The sequence below is a fragment of the Artemia sp. Qi Xiang Cuo genome, chromosome 21, assembly GCF_049724085.1.
Source record: "Artemia sp. Qi Xiang Cuo chromosome 21, ASM4972408v1, whole genome shotgun sequence".
Taxonomy (NCBI): domain Eukaryota; kingdom Metazoa; phylum Arthropoda; class Branchiopoda; order Anostraca; family Artemiidae; genus Artemia; species Artemia sp. Qi Xiang Cuo.
This window is the reverse complement of record NC_142814.1, coordinates 33,941,620-33,966,007: the sequence shown is the minus strand read 5'-3', so window position 1 is coordinate 33,966,007 and position 24,388 is coordinate 33,941,620. Positions and strand designations below refer to the sequence as shown.

At 33.2% G+C, this 24,388-nt stretch overlaps 1 protein-coding gene across 1 annotated transcript in view; it reads right to left on the bottom strand.

The window, feature by feature from the left end:
* Nucleotides 1–1,579: 1,579 nt before the first annotated feature.
* The window catches only part of enc (R3H domain containing protein encore), a 277,287-nt gene continuing 254,478 nt past the window's right edge, over nt 1,580–24,388 (bottom strand). The window contains exons 13-14 of the mRNA XM_089106565.1: nt 4,584–4,805; nt 1,580–2,107 (exon numbers count right to left, since the gene is read on the bottom strand). Of these exons, the coding sequence (XP_088962691.1) occupies nt 1,863–2,107; nt 4,584–4,805 (467 nt within the window). The 3' untranslated portion in view covers nt 1,580–1,862. The remainder of the gene's footprint in view (nt 2,108–4,583; nt 4,806–24,388) is intronic.

Sequence of the window (24,388 nt, the reverse complement as noted above, 5' to 3'; positions counted from 1 at the left end):
TCTGTTATATATATACATATATATATATATATATGTATATATATATATATATATATATATATATATATATATATATATATATATATATATATATATATATATATATATATATATATATATATATATATATATATATATATATATATATATATATATATATATATATATATATATATATATATATATATGTATATGTGTATATATATATATTAGAAAATCCTTTTTAAGAACTCTCCCCCTCTCTTTCTCTCTCACGTTAAAAAATGTCTGATCTATTAAAACCAGCTAACGGATTACACTCCTGCAAAAATTGTAATTTTGAAGGATTTACGGACTTTATAAGCCCTGGTTATTTAATAAATCAAATTTTGTTTTTGCTTTCGGTATATATCATACCCGAAGCAGTCAAGCATTCAAGCATTTTATAGCTCAATAATTGGTGTTTAAGTTATGATCAACACCTAAAGTTGCATGTAACAGGCTAGTTTATTTAAAGTACAATGTTTATAGATTTATATAGAACTTTAAGGAATTTCCGTACGGTAAAGAGGTTCACAAAAGCACTAATTTTACCAGAAAGCTTAAATAAAAAGCTGCGGTTGTTTTTACTTGGAAGCTTAAATAAAAAGCTGCGGTTGTAACTACCCATTAAGAAAATTAACTGCAGCTCACTTTTTGGAAAGACAGATTATATCTGACGGGCTGATTGTGTTACCGATATATTTAAGAAATATTGTATTTAGAAATTTTGTGAAAATAATTTTAACATATTTTTTTTTTGTAAAACGAGAAGCGTGTCTTGGACCAAGGAATTACTGGGAAAAGCACGATATTAGCCGCTAAGAACCTCACATGTTGTATCCTTACATTCAGTTCCGTGAAGGGTTTTCGTTATCCTGAACAATCATGTGTGTCCACCGACAAGACAATTTGTTAAAATCTTTCGTACAAGAGGACTGTGAAATATTGATTGGATTAATTAAATTCATTACCATTTAAATTTGCAGAGGTTTTTGAAATTGCAATCCAGAATTGGAGCCGAATTTCTGAAAATTACAGTCTATAGCCCTGTAGGTTAAAGTTTTTTTGCTAAGCAGAGTAGGAGTTAATATAGTTTATTAATAATTGTAGTCTGAGTTGAGCTTTTCAAAATTGAGGTCCAGAATCGGAGTCGAACTTCTGAAAATTAAAAAAATTTTCAAGCAGGTCTACAGCCCCGATTTAAAATTCTGATGGTCAGATGTACATCTTTTGATTTTTTATTTATTTTATTTATTTTTTTTATTATTGATAGAGTATAGTTGTAAAGACTCTTAGGATTTCTTCTTAAGTTCTTCTTTTTTATTTATTTTTTTTTATTTAAAAAGGTTGGTTTAAAAAATGATCGGGTTACCCACTTCGGGGTAATGGAAAAAAGCTTTTTTAAAGTGAAATTCTTCACAAAAAGCATTTTAGCAGATGTTTGAATAAGTATAGAGCCCTGCGTTAAAATAGAAGATAGTAGCCTTTTTGCATATGCTATTTACTTTTCGTTAAGTCACCTAATCTTTATTGTAGATTGAGGTCCTATTGTAAAAACTAAGCATAAATCTCTGATTTATTTCCGTCTTTACAAGATAATTAACAAGTTTAACACAGATTTTCACTTTCCAGAAAATTCGGAAGATTTAGAACGAATACTAGGTCAGTGACAGAGTAAAGAATGAACTAAGAGTACTTCTAACTTTTATAAATTTTTTTCATTCGAAATTTCACAGCAAGATTGACGAGCGCAGATGCTCTAGTAGGTAACCGAATAAAAAGGAAGATGACTAGACTGGTGCAAGTATTCTAATTTATGAACTGTTAAATAAAAGTGTTTCTCAGCTAGGGGAATCGGGATTGTCATTTTCTTGTTTCGCTTCAGTTGTATTTTGTCTAACTGGTCTTTTATTTTTATATTGAGATCCAACGTATGAAGGCGATGGGTAATAGAAGCCATTGCTTCCTGGCATATGATAGCTTACACTTTGAGGCACACGAGGCCGAACTATGTGGTGGATCACAGGTCTAAATTGTGCAGCGGTTGAACGTATGAATGGATTAGCAGCTACAATCCCGTGATTACCTGTAAAATTGAATTTTGTTACTATACTTATCTTAAAAAATTTGAATACCTATTTACACTCATCATTTTGTTAATATGATTTATTGGAACTTCTGTAGCCAACGGTATAGTTCACACTTTTTTGTTTTGAAAAGCTTCTATGTGTATTGTACTTCACAAAAATTATATTGTACCGTTATATAATATCTATGAACCGTTATATAATCTATGAACCGTAATATAATCTATGAACCGTTATATAATCTGCTGAAAGATGTGATCCAGGATGCTTCTAGAAATACCTCAAGGTCATGGTGGAAGCAATGAAGTGAAAAGTAGAACAAACAAATTTCAGGTTATTTTGCTACAGCTTAAAAAAGTTTGAAAGAATAGGAAGATAAATCTGTGAACTTAGATTACAATATTGGAAGCTACGGTAACGTAATGAAAGTTTTCAAATATAGCTCTGAAACGTGAGCGCTTCAAAAAACTAAGGAAGATAATTATGTTACATGTTATCCAAAGGAATAGCCTAGGGATAGCTTCAGGCACTCGTTTGACCGACAATACAAGCCCGTATGAAGGGGGAGGGGGTGTTACCGAGTTTAAACCCTTTCTCGAAAGTTTTGCCTGAAAGTTTTGTCGTAAAAAAGTTACAAAGATGCATAATTATGAACAAATTTTTGATATGTTATGTAAAGTTTTGTTGTTGTAAAACTCTTCAAGAAAATACCTCCCCCCGAACAAAAATCCTGGATACGTCCTTGAAACTATATATTTAATAATAAGCTATACGAAAATTTGTTTGGATCCCACATTCCAATGCTATGATGAAAGGAAAATTAAGATGGCTACGTCAAGTCTTAATGATGCAAGATGATAGATTGTCAAAAATTTTGCTTTTTTGTGATTCATCTGGAATCAAACATCCTCGAATGTGGTGGGAAGGGTCATAAGAAAGAATTTTAAGGAACTTTTGACTCATGAGAGGGCCAAGAGTGAAACTTTGAATTGATTGGGGGGGTTGGGGGGGGATGATAGGTGGAACATGCGTAGCCTTGTTGGCCGCAGGCAGCTTGGTGCTGCAATGATTTGTTGGTAGTAGTAGTAGTAGCAGATTAGAACATTTCACGCGAAAATGTCACTTCCTGAATGAACACAATACAATTGAAGTAATTTCTGTAATTTCCTGTTTCTAGATTGAATAGTAAGCTATAGCAATTTTTTTTAGAGAATGGAAACACAGAAATTCACATATATATATATATATATATATATATATATATATATATATATATATATATATATATATATATATATATATATATATATATATATATATATATATATATATATATATATATATATATATATATATATATATATATATATATATATATATATATATATATATATATATATATATATATATATATATATATATATATATATATATATATATATATATATATATATATATATATATATATATATATATTATATGTCAGTTACAAGAATAATTAATTCCAGTTGCTGAATAGTTCACAAGGGAAAGTTTTTTTAATGACTGGTGCTGCTGGTTAAGGAAAAATACAATCATCGATTTACATGGTTATTACCATTGTTCTGAAGAAAAAAGAAAATGGCCGAATAAAAGTTGTAATTTTTCCAACTCAATAAATTACTTGACAAAGCAACTAAAATTGCTTAATTTGACCACTGAATTGTCTTGAAAAGCAAATACTGCTCCCGTGGAAACATGCGTATGAACCTAGGCTTAGAGCCAGTTCTTACACAAAAAATATTTTTCTATTAAATTAATAATTAAATTCTTCGAGAGGGCAGATTACTAATGATAACCTATAATACATCGATGGTGCTTTTCAAATTACTGTAGATCGAATATACACCTTATCCCACTAGCTTGAATCCATTTGCTTAAGAATAAAAAAAAAATCTGCTTTGAAAGTTAATACTAGAAAAATGTTGGTAAATTGTCAATGTGTTGTCAATAGCCATTTATAGTATATTTATTGTCTCATCCCCTCAAAATTACTGTCATCGATTTTAAGTCCAGTTTCATTAATATAGATACTTTTAAAACAAATGTGGTGCTTAAGAGAGAATAATAATAACAATAATTATAATAATAATAATAATGAAAATATCATCCCAAGACAGATTATATGGTGTAATTTTAAGAATAACATAAAATTAATAATACAAGTAGTAAAATATGCATTAATTCTTAACGTCCCGCTGAAATCATTCCGTGTGAATCTCAGTTTAAGAACCACAATATAGGCCGTCCGTATGTCTGATATAGATCACAAGCCAATCCAATAAGCTATAACCCTTTAGAGGCTAAAAATTCATTAAACATAATTAATTTTCTTAGAAAATAAATTTTCTAAGAAATATAATAACTACATTTATTTTACTTCACCGTTTTTTTATAGTTTTCATAGCGGCATAGAGCTGATTTTAAAATGAGCACCTGGAAAAATATATCCACCAGGCGAATGGACAGTCGCCGCATGAACAGGGAGTTGAACAGGTCTTTGAGAAGGTCCTTCCGAATGAAGGTATTGCTGATCTGGTTGTTCATGCCCCTGAACAGGTGTTGAGTAAGTTTGAAAAACGACTTGTGGTTGCTGTGGCAGTCCGTCATTAGGTGGTGCAGGAAAACAAAACAGTCCTCCTTGAGAAGTCACACCAACTACAAGAGAAATTAGGTAAGATTACACTGATGAAAAATGTAAAGTTGAAAAAAAAATTAGAATAATTAAAATGTTCTAGCGAACATAGTTATAATTGTGTTGCAGCTCGTGGGGTGGCGTCAGAATTTTTCTTAAGGAAGCAAACTTAAGAAGAATCTCCAAGGGTGGGACAGGGGAAAAGATAAATATTTTATCCCCCCTCCCTTTGTAGAATTCAGGAAAATATAATTTACTATTTTGAAAGTATTTAACATTAAATATCGTCTGGGTCGTGAATGACGCAGTTCCCCATTAATTAAATATTTGAGCAACTAAGTTTTTCTACGAAAATTAATAGCGAATTTAAAATCTAAAATGGACCAGATCTAGTTTACAGTTTTTTTTTATAGTTATTGTTTTATTGACTACTCTTACTTGTGTTAATTAATGTTATTTTTTTTTTGGCTTTGGCTTCTTTGTTTATTTTAATATCTGTTGATTTAAGTTCATTTTCCTCATTCACAGTCATATCTGTTCACTTAAGGTTTTAATATATATATAAATCTAATTATATTGAATTCAATCAAAGTTTCTCATAGAAAATTTTCCTTTTAATTCAATTCATCTTTATTTTTAATTGACATAATTTTTAAACACAGTAATAGTAGTAATGTCGGCTAATAAGTTTTATCAATAATAGCACTGAAAATTAATTATTAGTAGGAACTTGGCAGAAGAAGTCGTGAGAACAGTTTCAAGTGAAATAGTCGTGAAGCAGATTCAAATATATGATTCTAGAAAAAGGGAAGGCCTAGCGATTTCAGGAAAACTCTAATTAAACCCCTCCGTAAGAAAGGGGACAAGACTGAGTGTGGTAATTATAGAGGCATTAGCCTGGTCTCTGTTGGAAGCAAATTATTTAGTATGACGATTTCTTTTTACTAAGACATGCTGTAGGTAAAGTTGTAAGGGAAGAACAGTGCAGTTTTAGGAAGGGTAGAGGATTTGTCGACCAAATTTCCACTCTTAGATTAGTAATCGAGAAGCACCTGAGTCATCGAACCCCTTTAGTTCTCAGTTTTATAGATTATGAGAAAGCTTTTGATTCAGCTGATTGAAGAAAAGCCTATAGCGAAGGTCCTCTCCTTGTATGGTATACCAGATACACACATTAATTTGATTAGTGGTTTCGTATTAAATCAAGAGTGCTTTGCAATGTTGTGTTCTATCCCCATATTTATGGATCTTGTTTACGAACTTTGTCCTAAGGAGCACAGGAAAGACAATGGGAGAACAAGGAGTCAAATGGAGACGTAAAAATGTCAAATGGGGAATATGCTAATGATTTTGCATCCTAGATAAAATACAAGCAGAATGAATACATTTTTAAAGGTTTTGCGAGCTCAGGGTGCAAGAATAGGTTTAAAAATTAATTCTAAGAAGAGTAAGTCGTTAAAACAAGGTATACGTGAAGGTGAAGAGGTGATGTTCGATAATGAGATGATTGATCAAGTTGGCAGCTTCGCTTACTTAGGTAGTACCATTAGCAAAGACGGTGGATGCAGTAAAGATGTTATAAGTAGACTAGTCAAGGCCCAGGGGGGTTTTTCACAGTTGAAAAAAGTTTGAAGAATAGCAAGATAAGTCTGGGAATTACGGTTTTGAATACCAGACTGACCGACCGTATTTCAAGCAGTAAGCTGTATGACAAAATGGTTCAATCCCGCTTTCTATGACTATAATGAAGGAAAAGTTGAAATGGCTACAACACGTTCTTCGGATGAAGGATGACAGATTGCCAAAAATAGCCTTTGTTGGCCAACCATCTAGGGCCACACGAAAAAAGGGTCACCCCCAAATGGGGCAGGATGAGGTTGTAGCGAAAGATTTAAGAGAAATAGGGACTTTTTGGTGGGTGTAAAGAAGAAGGCTTTGAATAAACTGGGATAGAGAAAGAGCGTGCGTAGTCGTGTTGACCCCAGGCGGTTTGGTGCTGTCGTGAGTTGTCAGTAGCAGTAATATTAGTCGTGAAAAGAATACCCACAGATTGATTTTAGACTTTCACATTGCTAAATTAGTCTCTTAAATTTTTAATTCAAAACTTCTGAAATTCATAATTACCAGTTTTCGTTAAAAATTAAACACTAATTGTAAATCCTGTACTGAAATTTTGCTTTGATTTTGGGCTTCAGTATTGTACTGTTAACCCTATTTGTAATCAACAATTTCAGAAACCCCCAAATGCCAATTTTGGTGGAAGTGATATTCCACTTTTGAAATATGTACTAACTGCGTTTTGATTTATGTCGTTCAAATTGTAATCTTGACTGTTTTTAAAGATGAATATTTATAAATTTAGAACCATTCTATAGATACTCAATGATTGATGTTGAGTTGAAAGTGCTACACCATGCATGTATGCGCAAAGTTGGAGCGGAGGAATTATGGAAGAGATAGGGACCCAAGAACCTCACTTCGGTTTCTTCAGTCACATAATTTTAACAATCCTTGTACGAATCTGATTTTAACAAATTGTAACACAACTATCTTTTTCTATTTAAAAATTTGCATAAAATCTCTGTTTTATATGAGTTATTTGCATATTTTGGGGTCAACACCCTAGGCTACAATTTGTATTTTCTTGTACTTTTTATTTAACTGTCCTTAGTACTTTTCACTAAAATATCTAGTAATCTTTAATTCAAATTGATGCAACATTTGTCATTGTTGCGTTATATTTCAGAGTTAAAGAAAATATATCAAACAGTTGTTGGTAACGAACTGTAAGTAAGGAGCGACTCTGCTCAATAATAAGCGAAACTCTAAAAAATGGAACTTTATTATGAAAAGATACATCAAAAGAATCACCTTATTATGCTGATTAAATAAAAATACGAATATAGAATATAGAAGTTCGTTACGTAAGTTAATTTGTAAATTACGTCAGAACCAAATTTAGAGACAGCCATTTAGAAAAAGAAAAGTAACATTTTTATGCAAATTTCGTTTACTTATTCAATGACGGTGAGCCAAAATAAAAGCTGCATTAACTAAAAAACGATCAGAAATTAAATAAAAAAAACAAGTTTTTTAAACTGAAAGTAAGAAGCGACATTAAAACTTAAAACGAACAGAAATTATTCCGTATATGAAAGGGGCTGTCCCCTCCTCAACGCCTCGCTCTTTACGCTAAAGTTTTTTATTGTTTAAAAAAATAAAGTTGTGAGACAGAATCAAACTTTAGCGTAAAGAGCAAGGCGTTGTGGAGGGGACATCCCCTTTCATATACGGAATAATTTCTGTTCGTTTTAAGTTTTAATGTCGCTCCTTACTTTCAGTTTAAAAAACTTTTTTTTTTATTTAATTTCTGATCGTTTTTTAGTTAATGCAGCTTTTATTTTGGCTCACCGTCATTGAATAAGAAAACGAAATTTGCATAAAAATTTTACTTTTCTTTTTCTAAATGGCTGTCTCTAAATTTGGTTCTGACGTAATTTACAAATTAACTTACGTAACGAACTTCTATATTCGTATATTTTTCTTCTGGCAAAAAATACAAAGTTGCAGATATTTGCAGATATGAGCTTGAAACCTATGTAATAGGGGTTTCTGATACGCTTAATCTGACGGTGGGATTTTCATTAAAATTCTTTCACTTGTAGGGGATGTTTCCCCCCTCTTTAAAAAATCAGGTAAATTTTCTCAGGCTCCTAGCCTCAGATGAGTAATACTAAACTTAATAAAATTTATATATTTAGAATCAGCATTATAAGTCCATTCTTTTGATACATTTTTTGACATCAAAATTCTGTTTTTAAAAGTTTCGATTACTATTGAACCGTATCGCTTGTTTTTTTTTTTTATTACGTATATGTTATTACGTATATGAGGGGGTTCTCCCCTTAGTCAATACCACGCTTATTAAGTTAAAAGTTAAAAAAAAATTCATTCACAAAACCCTGAATCACAAAGGCCGTTTAATTAGAATAGAAAGGCTCTTTTGAAAGCACTAAAAAAAACTGTAGCGTGAAGAGCGAGGTATTGACTTGGGGGAAAACCCCCTCATATACGTTACAATTTCTGTTCGTTTTAAGTTCTAATGTTGCTTCTTACTTTCAGTTGAAAAAACTTTTTTTTTTAATTTAAATTCTGATCGTTTTTTAAATAATGCTTGGAAATCCGGCGCCCCCTTCATAGAAATATCCCTTACCCCAAAAAAACATCCTCCACGGAAAGATTCTCCCGAGTAGCAGTAGGGAGGGCATAATGACTCCGGGGGGGACCGTGTGCTGCCATCTACAATTGAGTCTAACGCCAAACCTACATAATTTTTTCAAGGATTATCGATCGAGTCTAATGAGGTCAAGGTCGACTTATTTGTTGTTTTTTCTAGGTGTAATGACTCCGAGGCGAAGTTTGCACATGCGCATTGACGGGAAGAGATGTATTGATCGACTCGAAGGGGAGAGAACTTCCGAAAAATTGATTTACATAATCGAGGGGAGAGAATTTCGGAGAAATTGATTTGTATAATTGACAAGGACAAAAGGGGAAACATTATGGCTTCGTTGATCTTTAGGTATGAGGGATAAACGGTCTTTAGTGACAGATATAAACTAATTTTCTATTTTTAAATATGGCTTCTCAGATCTTTAGGTCACAGAGATAAATTAATATTCTATCGAATCCTTAATAGAGTAACCAAGAACACCTTAGAGATGAAGAGATTAACGTGGGAAATTGTTTATTGGGAATATCAAATGTGACAGCGCAGGGATGCCAAAACAAAAGGAACACACAGAAATTACGTTTAGGGATTATTTGGGTGAAACTGTTTGAGATATTTTAGAAGATAATTTAAGCAAAACAGTTTGAGACATTTTAGAAGATGATTTGGGCAAACAGTTTGAGACATTTTAGAAGATGATTTTAGAAGATGATTTAGAAGATCATTTGGGGTGAAACACTGTGGTCGTTATAATACAGAAGTTCCATTTGAACAGTGTTGTAAGGTCCCCTACCCCAACCCCAGAAGGCCCCCCTACCTCAACCCCAAAGGCCCACCGGGCCCCCAAAGGGCCTTCTGGCACCCCAAAAAGGCCCCCAGGGCCTCCAAAGGGCCCCCGGCACCCCAAAGGGCCCCCGGAGCCTCCAAAGGGGGCCCTGTCCTAGTTGAGAGCTTTAGTTTGATATTTGCTTACAGTTTTAGTTGGAGTTATAGTTTAGTTTAGTTATAGTTCAGAGTCTAGAGTTTCAAGTTAGACTCTCAGCTCTTAGAGCTTTAGTTAGAGTTATATTTTATTTTAGTTTTAGTTAAGTGTTTTGAACTTGTAGTTTAGTTCTAGCTAAACGTTTTAGTTTAGAATTTTAGCCTAGAGCCATAGCTTAGAGTTTTTCGTTGCACTTTTAGTTTAGTTTAGTATTAGTTAAGAGTTTCAGTTTAGAGTTGTAGTTTCGTTTTAGTAAAGAATTTTAGTTTAGAGTTGTAGTTTAGTTTTAGTTAAGAGTTTTAGTTCTTAGTTTTAGCTTAGAGTCTTAGCTTGGAGTTTTAGTTAGAATTATAGTTTAGCTTAATTTTAGTTAAGAGTCTTAGTTTAGAATTTAGAGCTTGGAGTTTTAATTAAAGTTATGGTTTAGTTCAATTTTATTCAAGAGTTTTACTTCATAGTTATAGTTTAATTTTAGTTCAGTGTTTTAGTTTAGAGTTTAAGTTTGTTATTACCTTACAGTTTTAGTTAGAGTTATAGTGGTTAAGAGTTTTAGTTTAGAGTTTAGAGTTTTAGTTTAGAGTCTTAGCTTAGAGTTTAGTTAGAGTTATAGTTTAGTTTACTTTTAGTTAAGAGATTTAGTTAGAGTTTAGAGTTTTAGTTTAGAGTCTTAGCTTATAGTTTTAGTTCTATTTATAGTTTACTTTAGTTTTAGTTGAGAATTTAGAGTTTTAGTTTAGAGTCTTAGCTTAGAGTTTTTGTTAGAGTTAGAGTTTAGTTTAGTTTTAGTTAAGAGTTTTAGTTTAGAGTTGTTGTTTAGTTTTAGTTAAGAGTTTTAGTTTAGAGTTGTTGTTTAGTTTTAGATAAGAGTTTTAGTTTAGAGTTGTTGTTTAGTTTTAGTTAAGAGTTTTAGTTTAGAGTTGTAGTTTAGTTTAGTTTTAGTTAAGATTTTTAGTTTAGAGTTGTTGTTTAGTTTTAGATATTGTTGTTTGAGTTTTAGTTTGATATTAGCTTACAGTTTTAGTTAGAGTTATAGTTTAGTTGTAGTTCAGAGTCTAGAGTTTCAAGTTAGACTCTCAACACTTAGAGTTTTAGCTAGAGTTATATTTTATTTTAGTTTTAGTAAAGTTTTTGGGACTTGTAGTTTAGTTTTAACTAAACGTTTTACCTTAGAGTTTTAGACTAGAGTCATAGCTTAGGGTTTTTTCATTGCACTTTTAGTTTAGTTTAGTTTTAGATAAGAGTTTTAGTTTAGAGTTTCAGTTTGGTATTAGCTTACAGTTTTAGTTTAGAGTTTAGAGTTTTAGTTTAGAGTCTTAGTTTTGAGTTTAGTTAGAGTTATAGTTTAGTTTACTTTTAGTTAAGAGTTTTTGTTTAGAGTTTAGAGTCTTAGCTTAGAGTTTTGGTTAGAGTTTAGAGTTTTAGTTTAGAGTCTTAGCTTATAGTTTTAATTCTATTTATAGTTTACTTTAGTTTTAGTTGAGAATTTAGAGTTTTAGTTTAGAGTCTTAGCTTAGAGTTTTTTTGTTAGAGTTCTAGTTTTGTTTAGTTTAGATATTGGAATTTTAGTTTTGAGTCTTAGCTTAGAGTTTTAGTTAGAGGTGTAGTTTAGTTTAGTTTTAATTCAGAGTTTTAGTTTAGATTCTTAGCTTATTGTTTTAGTTAGAGTTATAGTTTAGTTTAATTTTAGTTAAGAGTTTTAGTTTAGACTTCAGAGTTTTAGTTAAGAGTTTTAGTTAGAGTCATAGTTTAGCTTAATTTTTGTTAAGAGTTTTGAGTTTTAGTTTAGAGTTGTAGTTTAGTTTTAGTTAAGAATTTTAGTTTAGAGTTGTAGTTTAGTTTAGTTATAGTTAAGAGTTTCTGGACTTGTAGTTTAGTTTTAGCTAAACGTTTTAGTTTAGAATTGTAGGCTAGAGTCATAGCTTAAAGTTTTTCCTTGCACTTTTAGTTTAGTTTAGTTTTAGATAAGAGTTTTAGTTTAGAGTTTTAGTTTGATATTATTTATAGTTTTAGTTAGAGTTATAGTAGTTAAGAGTTTTAGTTTAGAGTTTAGAGTTTTAGTTTAGAGTCTTTGCTTAGAATTTTAGTTAGAGTTATAGTTTAGTTTAGTTTTAATTCAGTGTTAGTTTTTTGTCTTAGCTTAAAGTTTTAGTTAGAGTTATATTTTAGTTTAGTTTTAGTTAAGAATTTTAGTTTACAGGTGTTGTTTAGTTCTAGATGAGATTTTTATTTTAGAGTTTAGAGTTTTAGTTTAGTTCTAGTTTAGAGTCTAGGGTTTCATTTAGAGTGTTAGCTTAGAGTTTTGTTAGAGTTATAGTTTACTTTAGTTTTACTTTAGAGTTATAGTTTAGTTTAGTTTTAGTTAGGAGCATTAGTTTAGAGTCTTAGCTTAGAGTTTTGGTTCTATTTATAGTTTACTTTAGTTTTAGTTGAGAATTTAGAGTTTTAGTTTAGAGTCTTAGCTTAGAGTTTTTTTGTTAGAGGTATAGTTTAGTTTAGTTTGGATATTGGAGTTTTAGTTTTGAGTCTTAGCTTAGAGTTTTAGTTAGAGGTTTAGTTATATTTTAGTTTTAATTCAGGGTTTTAGTTTAGAGTCTTAGCTTAGAGTTTTAGTTAGAGTTTTAGAGTTTTAATTTAATTTTAGTTAAGAGTTTTAGTTTAGACTTCAGAGTTTTAGTTTAGAGTTTAGAGTTTTAGTTAGAGTTATAGTTTAGCCTAATTTTTGTTAAAAGTTTTAGTTTAGAGTTGTAGCTTAGTTTTAGTTAAGAGTTTTAGTTTAGAGTTGTAGTTTAGTTTAGTTAAGAGTTTATGGACTTGTAGTTTAGTTTTAGCTAAACGTTTTAGTTTAGAGGTTTAGCCTAGAGTCATAGCATAGAGTTTTTCCTTGCACTTTTAGTTTAGTTTTAGATTAGAGTTTTAGTTTAGAGTTTCAGTTTGATATTAGCTTATAGTTTTAGTTAGAGTTATAGTAGTTAAGAGTTTTAGTTTAGAGTTTAGAGTTTTAGTTTAGAGTCTTTGCTTAGAGTTTTAGTTAGAGATATAGTTTAGTTTAGTTTTAATTCAGTGTTAGTTTTGAGTCTTAGTTTAGAGTTTTAGTTAGAGTTATAGTTTTAATTAGAGTTATACGCGCGCGTACATAGTCTAACCTAACCTAAAGTAACTTAGCCTAACCTAATCTAACCTAACCTAAGCTCATGATAACCTAACCTAACCCAACTTAAACGTGGAGAAACCTAAGACGCAAAATTAAAACTCTGAACTATAAACAAAAACTCTTAACTAAACTATAACTTTAAACTAAAACACTTAACTAAAACTAAACTAAAACTATAACTCTAACTAAAACTCTAAGCTAAGACTCTAAGCTAAAACTCTAAACTCCAAGCTAAAACCCTAAACTAGAACTCTTAACTAGAGCTATACTAAACTATACCTCTAACTAAAACTCTAAGCTAAGACTCTAAACTAAAACTCTAAACTCTAAACTAAAATTCTTAGCTACTAGAACTCTAACTAAAACTGTAAGCTAATACCAAACTGAAACTCTAAACTAAAACTCATATCTAAGAATAAACTAAACTAAAAGTACAATGAAAAACTCTAAGCTATGACTCTAGGCTAAAACTCTAAACTAAAACGTTTATCTAAAACTAAACTAAAAGTCTAAAAACACTTAACTAAAACTAAAATAAAATATAACTCTAGCTAAACTCTAAGTGCTGAGAGTCTAACTTGAAACTCTAGACTCTGAACTACAACTAAACTAAACTATAACTCTAAACTAAAATTCTTAACTAAAATTAAACTAAACTTTAACTAAAACTCTAAACTTTTTTTTAAATGAGTTTTTTTTCTAATATTTCTAAAGTGCTAATAGTTATAGCACTACAAACATCATAATAAACGTTAGACGGCAATTTATCTATACAACAGGGCTTTTTATTTTCTTACAAAATGTTTAGTCTTTTTTAAGGATGAGAAGGAGGGGGTGGATTTATACAATTACTCTACCCCCAACAAGAGACCAAGATAGGGTGATATCACATCGATGCAAGCTGCAAGACCATCCATCATCAGATATGCTAGCTCTATTTGTATGTATGTCTGAGTTGGTGTTTGCAAGTCCAAGTATTTGTCTTTGTTGGCTTGTGTGTCTAAAGTGCCTGTCTTTCTCTGTTTGTATGTCTGAATCTATTTGTTTCTATGTTTGGGTTGGTGTTTGCAGCTCCAAGTGTTTGTCTTTGTTGGTTTGTGTGTCTAAAGTGCCTGTCTTTCTCTGTTTGTATTTCTGAATTTATTTGTTTGTATGTCGGGGTTGGTGTTTGCAAGTCTTTATCTATTTGTATGTCTGAATCTATTTGTTTGTATGTCTGGGTTGGTGTTTGCAAGTCCAAAGGTTTGTCTTTGTTGGTTTTTATGTCTAATGTGCCTGTCTTTCTCTCTTTGTATGTCTGAATCTATTTAATTGTATGTGGGGGTTGGTTTTTGCAAGTCCAAGTTTTTGTCTTTGTTGGTTTGTATGTCTAAAGTGCCTGTCTTTCTCTGTTTTTACGTCTGAATCTATTTGTTCGTATGTCTGGGTTGGTGTTTGCATGTCCAAGTGTTTGTCTTTGTTGGTTTGTATTTCTAAAGTACCTGTCTTTCTCTGTTTTTATGTCTGAATCTATTTGTTTGTATGTCTGAGTTGTTGTTTGCATGTCCAAGTGTTGTCTTTGTTGGTTTGTATGTCTAAAGTACCTGTCTTTCTCTGTTTGTATGTCTGAATCTATTTGTTTGCATGTCTGGATTGGTGTTTGCAAGTCCAAGTGTTTGTCTTTGTTGGTTTGTATGTATAAAGTGCCTGTGTTTCTCTGTTTGTATGTCTGAATCTATTTTTTTTGTATGACTGGGTGGGTGTTTGCAAGTCCAGGTGTTTGTCTTTGTTGGTTTGTATGTCTAAAGTGCCTGTCTTTCACTGTTTGTATGTCTGAATCTATTTGTTTGTATGTCTGGGTTGGTGTTTGCAAGTCCAAATGTTTGTATTTCTTGGTTTGTATGTCTAAAGTGCCTGTTCTTCTCTGTTTGTATATCTGAATCTATTTGTTTGTATGTCAGGGTTGGTGTTTGCAAGTCCAAGTGTTTGTCTGTGTTGGTTTGTATGTCTAAGGTGCCCGTCTTTCTCTTTTTGCATGTCAGAATCTATTTTTTTGTATGTCTGATTTGGTGTTTGCAAGTCCAAGTGTTTGTCTTTGTTGGTTTGTATGTCTAAATTGCCCGTCTTTCTCTGTTTGTATGTTTGAATCTATTTTTTTTGTATGTCTGGGTTGGTGTTTGCAAGACCAAGTGCTTGTCCTTTTTTATTTGTATTTATAAAGTGCCTGTCTTTCTCTGTTTGTATGTCTTAATCTATTTGTTTTGTATTTCTGGGTTGGTGTTTGCAAGTCCAATTGTTTGTCTATGTTGGTTTGTATGTCTAAAGTGTCTATATTTCTCTGTTTGTATGTCTTAATACATTTGTTTGTATGTCTGGGTTGGTGCCGTTGAAACCTCCACTCAGGAAGGCTATACTCAAACATGGTGTTGACAATGATTTCATTAATCTAATACCAGAACTTTGTTTAAATTTAACCGAGGGCAATGTTCAACTGCCAGAATGTGTTAGACAAAAGATAAAGCAACATTGTTACACTGTACGCGCCTTGGCTTGCAAAAACAAGGGACAAATTTTTAAAAGAAAACGACTCCTTCAAGTGAGTGGTATCTTTTTCACACTTTTACTGCCAATAATTGCAGGATTTGTAAACAGTTTTCTGTAGAGAATGGCTAAACCCTATAAATTGACACCATTTGAACTTGTCCTCTCGCCCGTCGAAAATTTTGAAGACAATCTAAGAAAATTCATTAATGATGAGAATATTGCCGATGACAAAAAACTGCTTTTAATTCAAGATGCATTGCGACGTGTGGACAAACATAGACCTTATCGTGAGAGACCCGCCGGTGTTACCGTCATCACAGATCTCTCTAAACAGGAAACATCTCCTCAAGATTCAGCAGTGCAATCAAAGGAGAAGGAATTGAATTCAATTGTATCGAAAATTGGAAACCTATTGCCACTCACCTATCGAGAACAGAGTAAAAGAGTATTATCATATCTCATGTTGGAAACTGATGAACATCAAGTTCAAGTCGATAGCACAGGGAAACGAATTATAATTCAGGGAAAAAGTTATAATCTAGTTGATTTAATTTGTGATATGGTGACGAATCGTAAAAGAATTTTATCCTTTGACAATAATCTATACACCTTTCTAAGCGTATCAAACTTCCCCAAAAGTCTTATGGGCAATAAACAAATTCTTAAGAAACTAAGAGAATATAGTCCTCCAACAACGCATACACCACCATTTAAAAAAGAAGAAGGTTCAATATTTTAAAATACTAGCAGCAGCAATGATTTTATAACATCGGTGGCTGCTAGACAAAAGTAAAGACGCATTGATTGACCCTCCAGTGGGCAAAAAGAGAGTGGACATTACACTACGTGTTCGCGTTCAAAATGGATGAAGTTCTGAAACATGTCTATGAAAATATTGGTGAAGCGGGAAGTTTAAATTCTCCCAAAACGCTTTCTAAAGTTGTCTCTGACAGCACATTAAAAAAAGAAAAAGAGTATCTAGAGAATGAACCGAGTTACACACTGAATCGGAATCACAAGGTTCGTGGCAAACAATATCGACAAACTAAAGCCTTTTTCCCTCTGCATATAATGCAAACGGATCTTTTAACTTTAGACGCAATTCAACGGCTCCACAATGCACCCTACAAATATATTCTGGTGGCAATCAGTATCTTTAGTCGCTATGCATATGCCACTCCATTACGGTCAAAGAGAGGTGTTGAAGTTGCTCGGGCCATTGAAAGTATTCTTGAACAGGATTCGTATAGAAAAATTCAATCGGATCGTGGTAGTGAATTTGTTAATCCTCATGTGCAAAAGGTTCTATTGAAATATAATACAACACTTTATCGTAGTCACAGCCCGATAAAGGCTGCATTGGCTGAACGATTAATAAGAACGATTTGTCTATTAATTTCAAGATATTGTACACTGAAAAAAATATCTGCTTTTATTCATGATTTAGATAAAATCATGCGGATATACAACCATCGACCTCATCGATCTCTGTCCAACTCAAGCCCTCGGGAAGTTCATTACAGTGAAAATACATTTGATGCTTTTCTAAAGCAATACTCCAATGGCGAAAAAGAAAAAAAAAATGTGAAGAAGAAATTCAATGTTGGTGATACTGTTCGAATTAATAGAACCACCAATATGTTTTAAAAGGGGAATTATTTATGAAGCACCAAACTTTTTAGAGTGTCCAAAATCCTGGACGCTGAACCAACAACATATCAACTACGAGAGGCCAAAGATGATGAGATTCTCGGCGGTTTTTATGAATATGAACTGCGAAAGGTTAGAAACACTAGTGAAACCTATCAAATTGAAAAGATATTAAAAGTCGTACTCGTAGAGGCAAGAGACAGTTGCTTGTTCGCTGGCTAGGATACAACTCTGATTTTGATTCTTGGGTCAGTGCTGAAGATATTGAGAATACCCAATGACTTTTATGTGACTTTTGTGTCCGATGTTTCTGATCCTCTCTACTATCACTTGGATAGAACAAGTGATTTTTGGACGAAACCCTCTCCCACCATCAAATTCGACGACGGAAAGTATGACGTGGCTCTTGTAGACTGTATTTTCAAAAATACCTACGACATCCTGAGAAAAGATCGTAAATATGAAATAAAAATTATACCCTATGATTGGCCGCCACCACCCTCAGGTGATCAAGAACAAATTCAAAAGATCAATTGGATGGATTATCCATATATTGAATTACCCTACGAGGAACTCACCTGTATGAATGATTTATGTCGTTCTATTAATAAAAGAATTTCCGCTCGTAAAAAAGGAGAATTCATTTCAACTATTCTAAGGAGGAGGGTAAGATCTACATTAGTTCACCTATTGTCAATGAAAAGGTTATTCTCAATGATAATCTAAAGGATGTTCTTGGCTTTAAGCTCAATATAATGAACGGTAAAAGTGCCGGAAACACTAATTTAATTTTTGCTGACTACCCACCTGCATTCTCCACGGACACTTGTATATTTCTCTACACTTCATTTGTGGAAACATCTCGGGTTGGTAATTCAAATGTTCCCCTCCTACGACTTCTTGAACGAAAAACCAATCAAGAACATATTCACCACAACAATATAAAGCATCTTCAGTATATTCCCGTAAACACTTCCTATTTGGAACTCTGTCAGTTAACACTAAGAACTGAATTAGGTGATCCCATAGCAATTTCAAAAGGTTTTGTTGTGATTATATGCCATTTTCGTCCCATCGTTCAACAACAACAACAAGATGTCTAATAGAAAAGTCATATTTATTTGTCCTGATATTGACTGCTATGTTAATACTCTTGGCACAAGACAATAAGGCAATGGAATTGAGTATTACAAAGGTCGCTCCTCAATGTCTGGCTATGGTCTTGGCAGTTGGTTTGCTAAGCTGTTTCGGTCTTCACTACCACTGGCTAGAAAATATCTTGTACCGGCTGCGAGAGATTTTGTATCCTCTATACTATACGATTGAGGCTCTGGCAAGGATTTAAAAAAAGTGCTTCGGAAAATCTTAGGTCCATTGCGCGAACCCTTGGCGAGAGATTAAAACAAAATGGAAAAGGTTTAAAAAGGTCGAGAAACAATGCTCATGAGTCTCTACTCAGGTCGGAAACGAAAGACATCATCACTCCTGTTAAAGAAAAGAAACAAAAAGCCGAAACGGATTGTAAACAGAACAAGAAGACCCAGGAATAAACTTGTTTGATAGAAACTGGATTTATTCTCTTAAGATGCCCTACCCACCGCAATAAGGATTCCAAACATTCAATCACCGCCTCATTGAATCTATTCAATGCTGAAAATGTTGATGTGAGTGTCAAGCATGGATACTATGAACAATTTTATCCTCAACAACCCTTCTCCGATAATATTCACATTCAAATTTATTCCAATGAAGGCTACTTTATGGACATGTCTTTAACATTTATAGATTTACAAATGAAAGTCCGGAAATCTGATAATACAATGCCAATTCGGGCCGATGGAATATCCTATGAAAATTGTATAATACATAATTTATTTCATCAAATCAGTGTCTGCATCAATGGCACGCTGGTGAGCACAAGCAATAATCTCTCAAATTATACAAGCTATATGAAATTCATTCTGATGACACCCAAGTCATACAAGGAATTGAGAGGCACCTCCAATGCATATGAATATATTACTAATACTGATAGTACAGATGCACTTAAAAATTCTACAACTAGTGAATTACATCTAGTTGGAAAAATATATTATGAAATATTTAATATACCCCAATGGCTACCACCCAATGTTAAAGTGGATATAAAACTGACGCTTGCACCATCCAATTTCATATTGAGAAAAGAGCTTGCTGCCAATCCCGATGTTTGTCTCTCCCTCACCTCGGCAATACTTCATATACGCAAACAGCAGGTTATGAGTTCTGTTGCTTTGGCAATGGAAAAACTGAGAGCCTGTGGAAATAATATTAAACTACTTGTTCCTCATACAATCACCAATCAACATCATATTGCCATAGGCTCACGCACCTTCACCGATTCATCCTTTATTAATGGCGAAATTCCGTCAAAACTCGCTTTGAAATTTGTAAAAAGCGCTAGTGCAATAGGACCATGGACTGGATGCCCACATAAATTCGAGATGTTTGGACTTTCATCTCTTGTCTGTAAAGTAAACGTCATCCCACTCTACAATCTATCTTTTGATAAATCTTATAGAACACTGTATGATTTGACGATGCAATCTCTAGATCATGATTCGCATCTATTCGAAAATGGTATAACCGAAGAAATGTTTGCTAAAACGCATGGTATTATTGTGCTGGATTTGTCTGGCACGAAGGATATGAGTATAGTACGTACGGGGAGTGTGCGTTTAGAGTGTACATTTGCCGACCCATTGGCTGAGAGTATTGCACTAATCTCACTAAATCAATATGAAACCTATTGGGAAATCATTCCCGAAGGTAGTGTTCTACTAGACTTGGCACCATGAACACCAGTCAAATAATCAATGTATTTAATATGGATCCCTACATGTCACAGTACAAATCCTATTGTCTGCCCTCAGACTTTCTTGGAAAAATTCAAAGTGCAAACAATAGTTTAATTATTGTTAATAGCAGTCCGTCGACTGTGTTAACGGGTCATTGGCTATGCATCTTTCTAACAATGAAAACGATTGAATTTTTTGATCCTCTTGGTCTACCCTATACATTTTACACACCCCACATCAGCAACTATATTGAGAGCAGTGGGAAAACTATTATTCAAAATCGGAAGAGAGTGCAGGATCCAACGACTAAAAGCTGTGGCTTCCTTGCACTACTATATTTTGTGTTCCGATGTCGCGGCTATACTTACAAGCAGTTTCTCCACACTTTTGGTGACAATCCACGTCTGAACGACTTTCTAGTGGAAAATATCCTCTCAGACCTATATAGTATTGATTTCAGTGCCCTAAGAGTAAAGTGCTTACAAAATGTTTGTGAATTTGTTGATTAATAAAATGCATATATATATACAACAATGTCTTTAAATATTCACTTTAGATTTCTTCATCGGTGTATAGGCAACTGTCATGAACCACTAATGCCGGTAAATCATTTGGATTCACTGTATATTGATCTTGACTGACTGCAAAGTCAGGGTCACATTTTCTACAGTACAATGTAACTTCACTCTTGTCATATCTCTTTGTTTAGCCAATGATACTATTTGCATTCATATTATGAAATTCACGAGTTTCAATCGGTCTATTTGAAGCAATATCACATACAGTGTTTTCAAATGGTGAATCAAATTCGGTAACTGCCAAATAAAAATCGCTTGGTTTATAGTCATAATAGGCAGTGTCGTCAGAACGATGACGTTGAAACCAAATTGTCTTGTTACCCCAACAGTTGAATCGTAGACCAGATTCCTCTTCCCAGAATAATTTAAATCCAAGACGATACCAATCTCGTAGAAATAAACTAAAATCACGTTTGGGATTCTTTCCAATCATAGCGGGGTAAGTATTCTCCCACTGATCACATTTCTCATAGTGACAGTTGGAGCACAGGTGACCTCTAGGTTGAGAGTCACAAATCTCCTCAAGACATGAATTACATCCTTTAATTTGTACTGCATAGCCTATATGTAATTTACAAGGATTACATAATTTACACTTTTCACTATAGTCATCAATAATTGTACAATTCTCACATTGACTCCAACAACCAAGAGTGTACATGCATAATGGACATGTATAAAATTTTTTTTTGGTTTCCGATGTCAACTCTCTCACAGCTAAAACAAAACTGATCGTTCCTGCTGACGGAAAACTTCAAGATGGGGGAATGAGGGAGGAGTAGCTCTGTGACGTTACCTGCTTCAAAGGAGGTGCCATCTACATTGAATCCATTGGCAATGTTTTCAAAAGTGTATCCGCAATATTATTCTGCTTTGTTCGAATTAATATATCAATAAATTGAGTATAAGCATTTGAATCACATCTTGAAAGTTTCATACAATAGTCCAATGGGGGAGAATCACTCCTCATAATATTGTCAATTGTTCCCTGACAAGAGAATATCCTGTGTCGAAGAGATAACTCGAGAAAATCGTCATCCAAAATCAAATATTTTTCCATAAACACTAGATTTGATCTAATTCTCTCTTTCTCAAATTTATTTATTTTTCAATCCTTTCATTCTGATTGCTGACTCTAGACTGACCATGATTCATTAGCCCTAGCATTCTAACCTGACGAGAAGAGAAAGGGAACATTTTTGATTTCGAAACAATTTTATTGAATAATTACAACAACAATAATACTAATCATGTACAATTAGTGATACAGTTTATTGTATTCAATATGTTTCATTAATGCACTTAAAGCACATAGAAGTCTATTCACGTTCGCTATATCAACTTCTGCAGCAAAACATAATTGATCCTCCATTTTAAGTTTGCTGGTGGATATTACACATCTTGCATATAACCCATCCCATTCCAGAGAAAGTTGTAATCCTTTCGTGATTTCCACCGCAGTGTCTGGTGCTCTTGTATTATTACCATCAACTCCACTACCAACTTCTAATATGGTAGACATTCCACTCGCCATCAACACACAAATATATATACAAATGAGTAAAGTCAAATTGTTCTCACTCCTTTGAATTCTATTCACATACTAATAAAAAAAAACTATAGCAAAAATCCTTTCCTTATATTCTCTGCAATCCTCCGCCGCTAATATGTAACCAGCCTTCTGATTGGCTTAAAAGGAGACACGTGATTTGATTCCCGTTATCGGATCAATAAAATTCCCAATCGATTACGCAATCAATTTCTCGGAAATCCATTTCCCCTTCGATTACGCAATCAATTTATCAGAAATCCATTTCCCCTAGGGACTCTATGCCCATATATGGACCCCCGTCACGAGCTGATGAGCTTATGCTAGGTTACGCAATCAAGTTCTCGGAAACGTGTTCTCCCTGGGGATTCCATGCCCATATATGGTGCCCCGTCGGACTGACAGCACAGGTGTTCTCCCTAGGGACTCTATGCCCATATATGGACTCCCCGAGCTCATGAGGCCTTTCTACTCTTTACGCTAAGGTTTTTATTGTTTTGAAAAGTAGAGTTGTGAAAAAGAGTCAAACTTTAGCGTAAAGAGCGAGGGGTTGAGGAAGGGATAACCCCTTTCATATACGGAATAATTTCTGTTCGTTTTAAATTTTAGTGTTGCTCTTTACTTCCAGTTAAAAGAAACTTGTTTTTGTTGTTTAATAATGTTTTAAAACGATTAAATCTAAAGAAAAATTCATGTTGAAATGGTTGCTTTATTTCTGATTGTCTTTATTACAAGTATAAGAAATAGAATTGACCAGATCTTTTCAGTTTAACTACTGGAAAATTTCATATTTACATTTTAATCACCTTTTTTTAATTCATTAAAAAAAATTTTTTGGCCGGGGTAGCTAAATGTTCTTGCAAAAAAGGTTTAGTTAATGAAAATTTAACACAAATATTTTTAGGCCAGATTAAGCGTTGATGACCTAAATAGAGGATAATCTGAATAAAAAGAATTTCTTCCAAAAGTATTTCCTTTTTTGTTCCAGGATTTTTGTTCGGAGGGGAGGTTTTTTCAGGGGAGGGGGTACAAAAAACTTTGCAAAACACGTAAAAAAGTTGCTTATGCCTTTTTGTTACTTTTTTGCGAGTCGGAGAAACATTTTGGGGAGTAGGTGTTCAAGCACCGTAACGCCCCCGTGGATACGGTCTTGGCTTGAAAGCATATCACATGAAAAGGCAACAGCTGGGTTATGGACTTAGAGCCAACACCTTAAAAGAAAAATCACAAATAAAATTAGAATGGGTTCAGCTAAAAGAAAAAAGATTATGGTGCAAACAGATTTTCTCAATATTTAACACCAATATTTTTGAATATAGGTGAATGTGGAGCCATCGCTAAGAAATAACTACTTGGCAGCAGTAGTAAGAGCATATAAGATTTCACGAACACATGCACTTTGACAAGCCTGAGACATGGATATGTGTGTGTATTTTCAAGTAATTGGGTTACCAGGGCCATTTACTTATTACTATGAACTCTACATGGGTTGGCAGACAGGTTTTCTATTATGACATTCATTTTTGGAGGTCAAACTCATGGATACATGTTTATTATTTTTTTTTTTTTTTAACTGGTTTTTTTTCAATGAAGCCCATAACACTTTGCATAAACCCGTGAATGTAGGAGTGAAAGTCCGTTCGTAGTATATCTGAATCCAATTACTAATCAAGTTAGTGTGACCGCCATTTTTCGATCTGGTTAGGTGGGTATAATCTGGTTTGGTTCGTTATTGTGAGAGGGTTACTCAATTTACATCTTAGTGTTAACTGGGCGATGACTTAGTCTAATTGCGTAGGTACTATAGGAACATTTGAAGGTGGAAAAAAAAAGGGGTAATTAGTGATTGGATAATTTTAACAAGAAATGACTGAAGAGTGTTTTGGAGGAGATGGGATGAATGTGTACTGTATAATACACAAGTGATGAGTTGCACAGTGTTGTCAATTTTAAATAGTTTAGAAATAAAAAAAAATAACAAGAAATGGCTGAAAAGTATTTTGAGGGAGTTGAGTTGCACGAGGGTTGACTTGCACGAGGGTTCAGTTAGATGCAGATTCAGTTACACGGGGATTAGTTAAATGGGGTCGAGTTGCACGAGGATT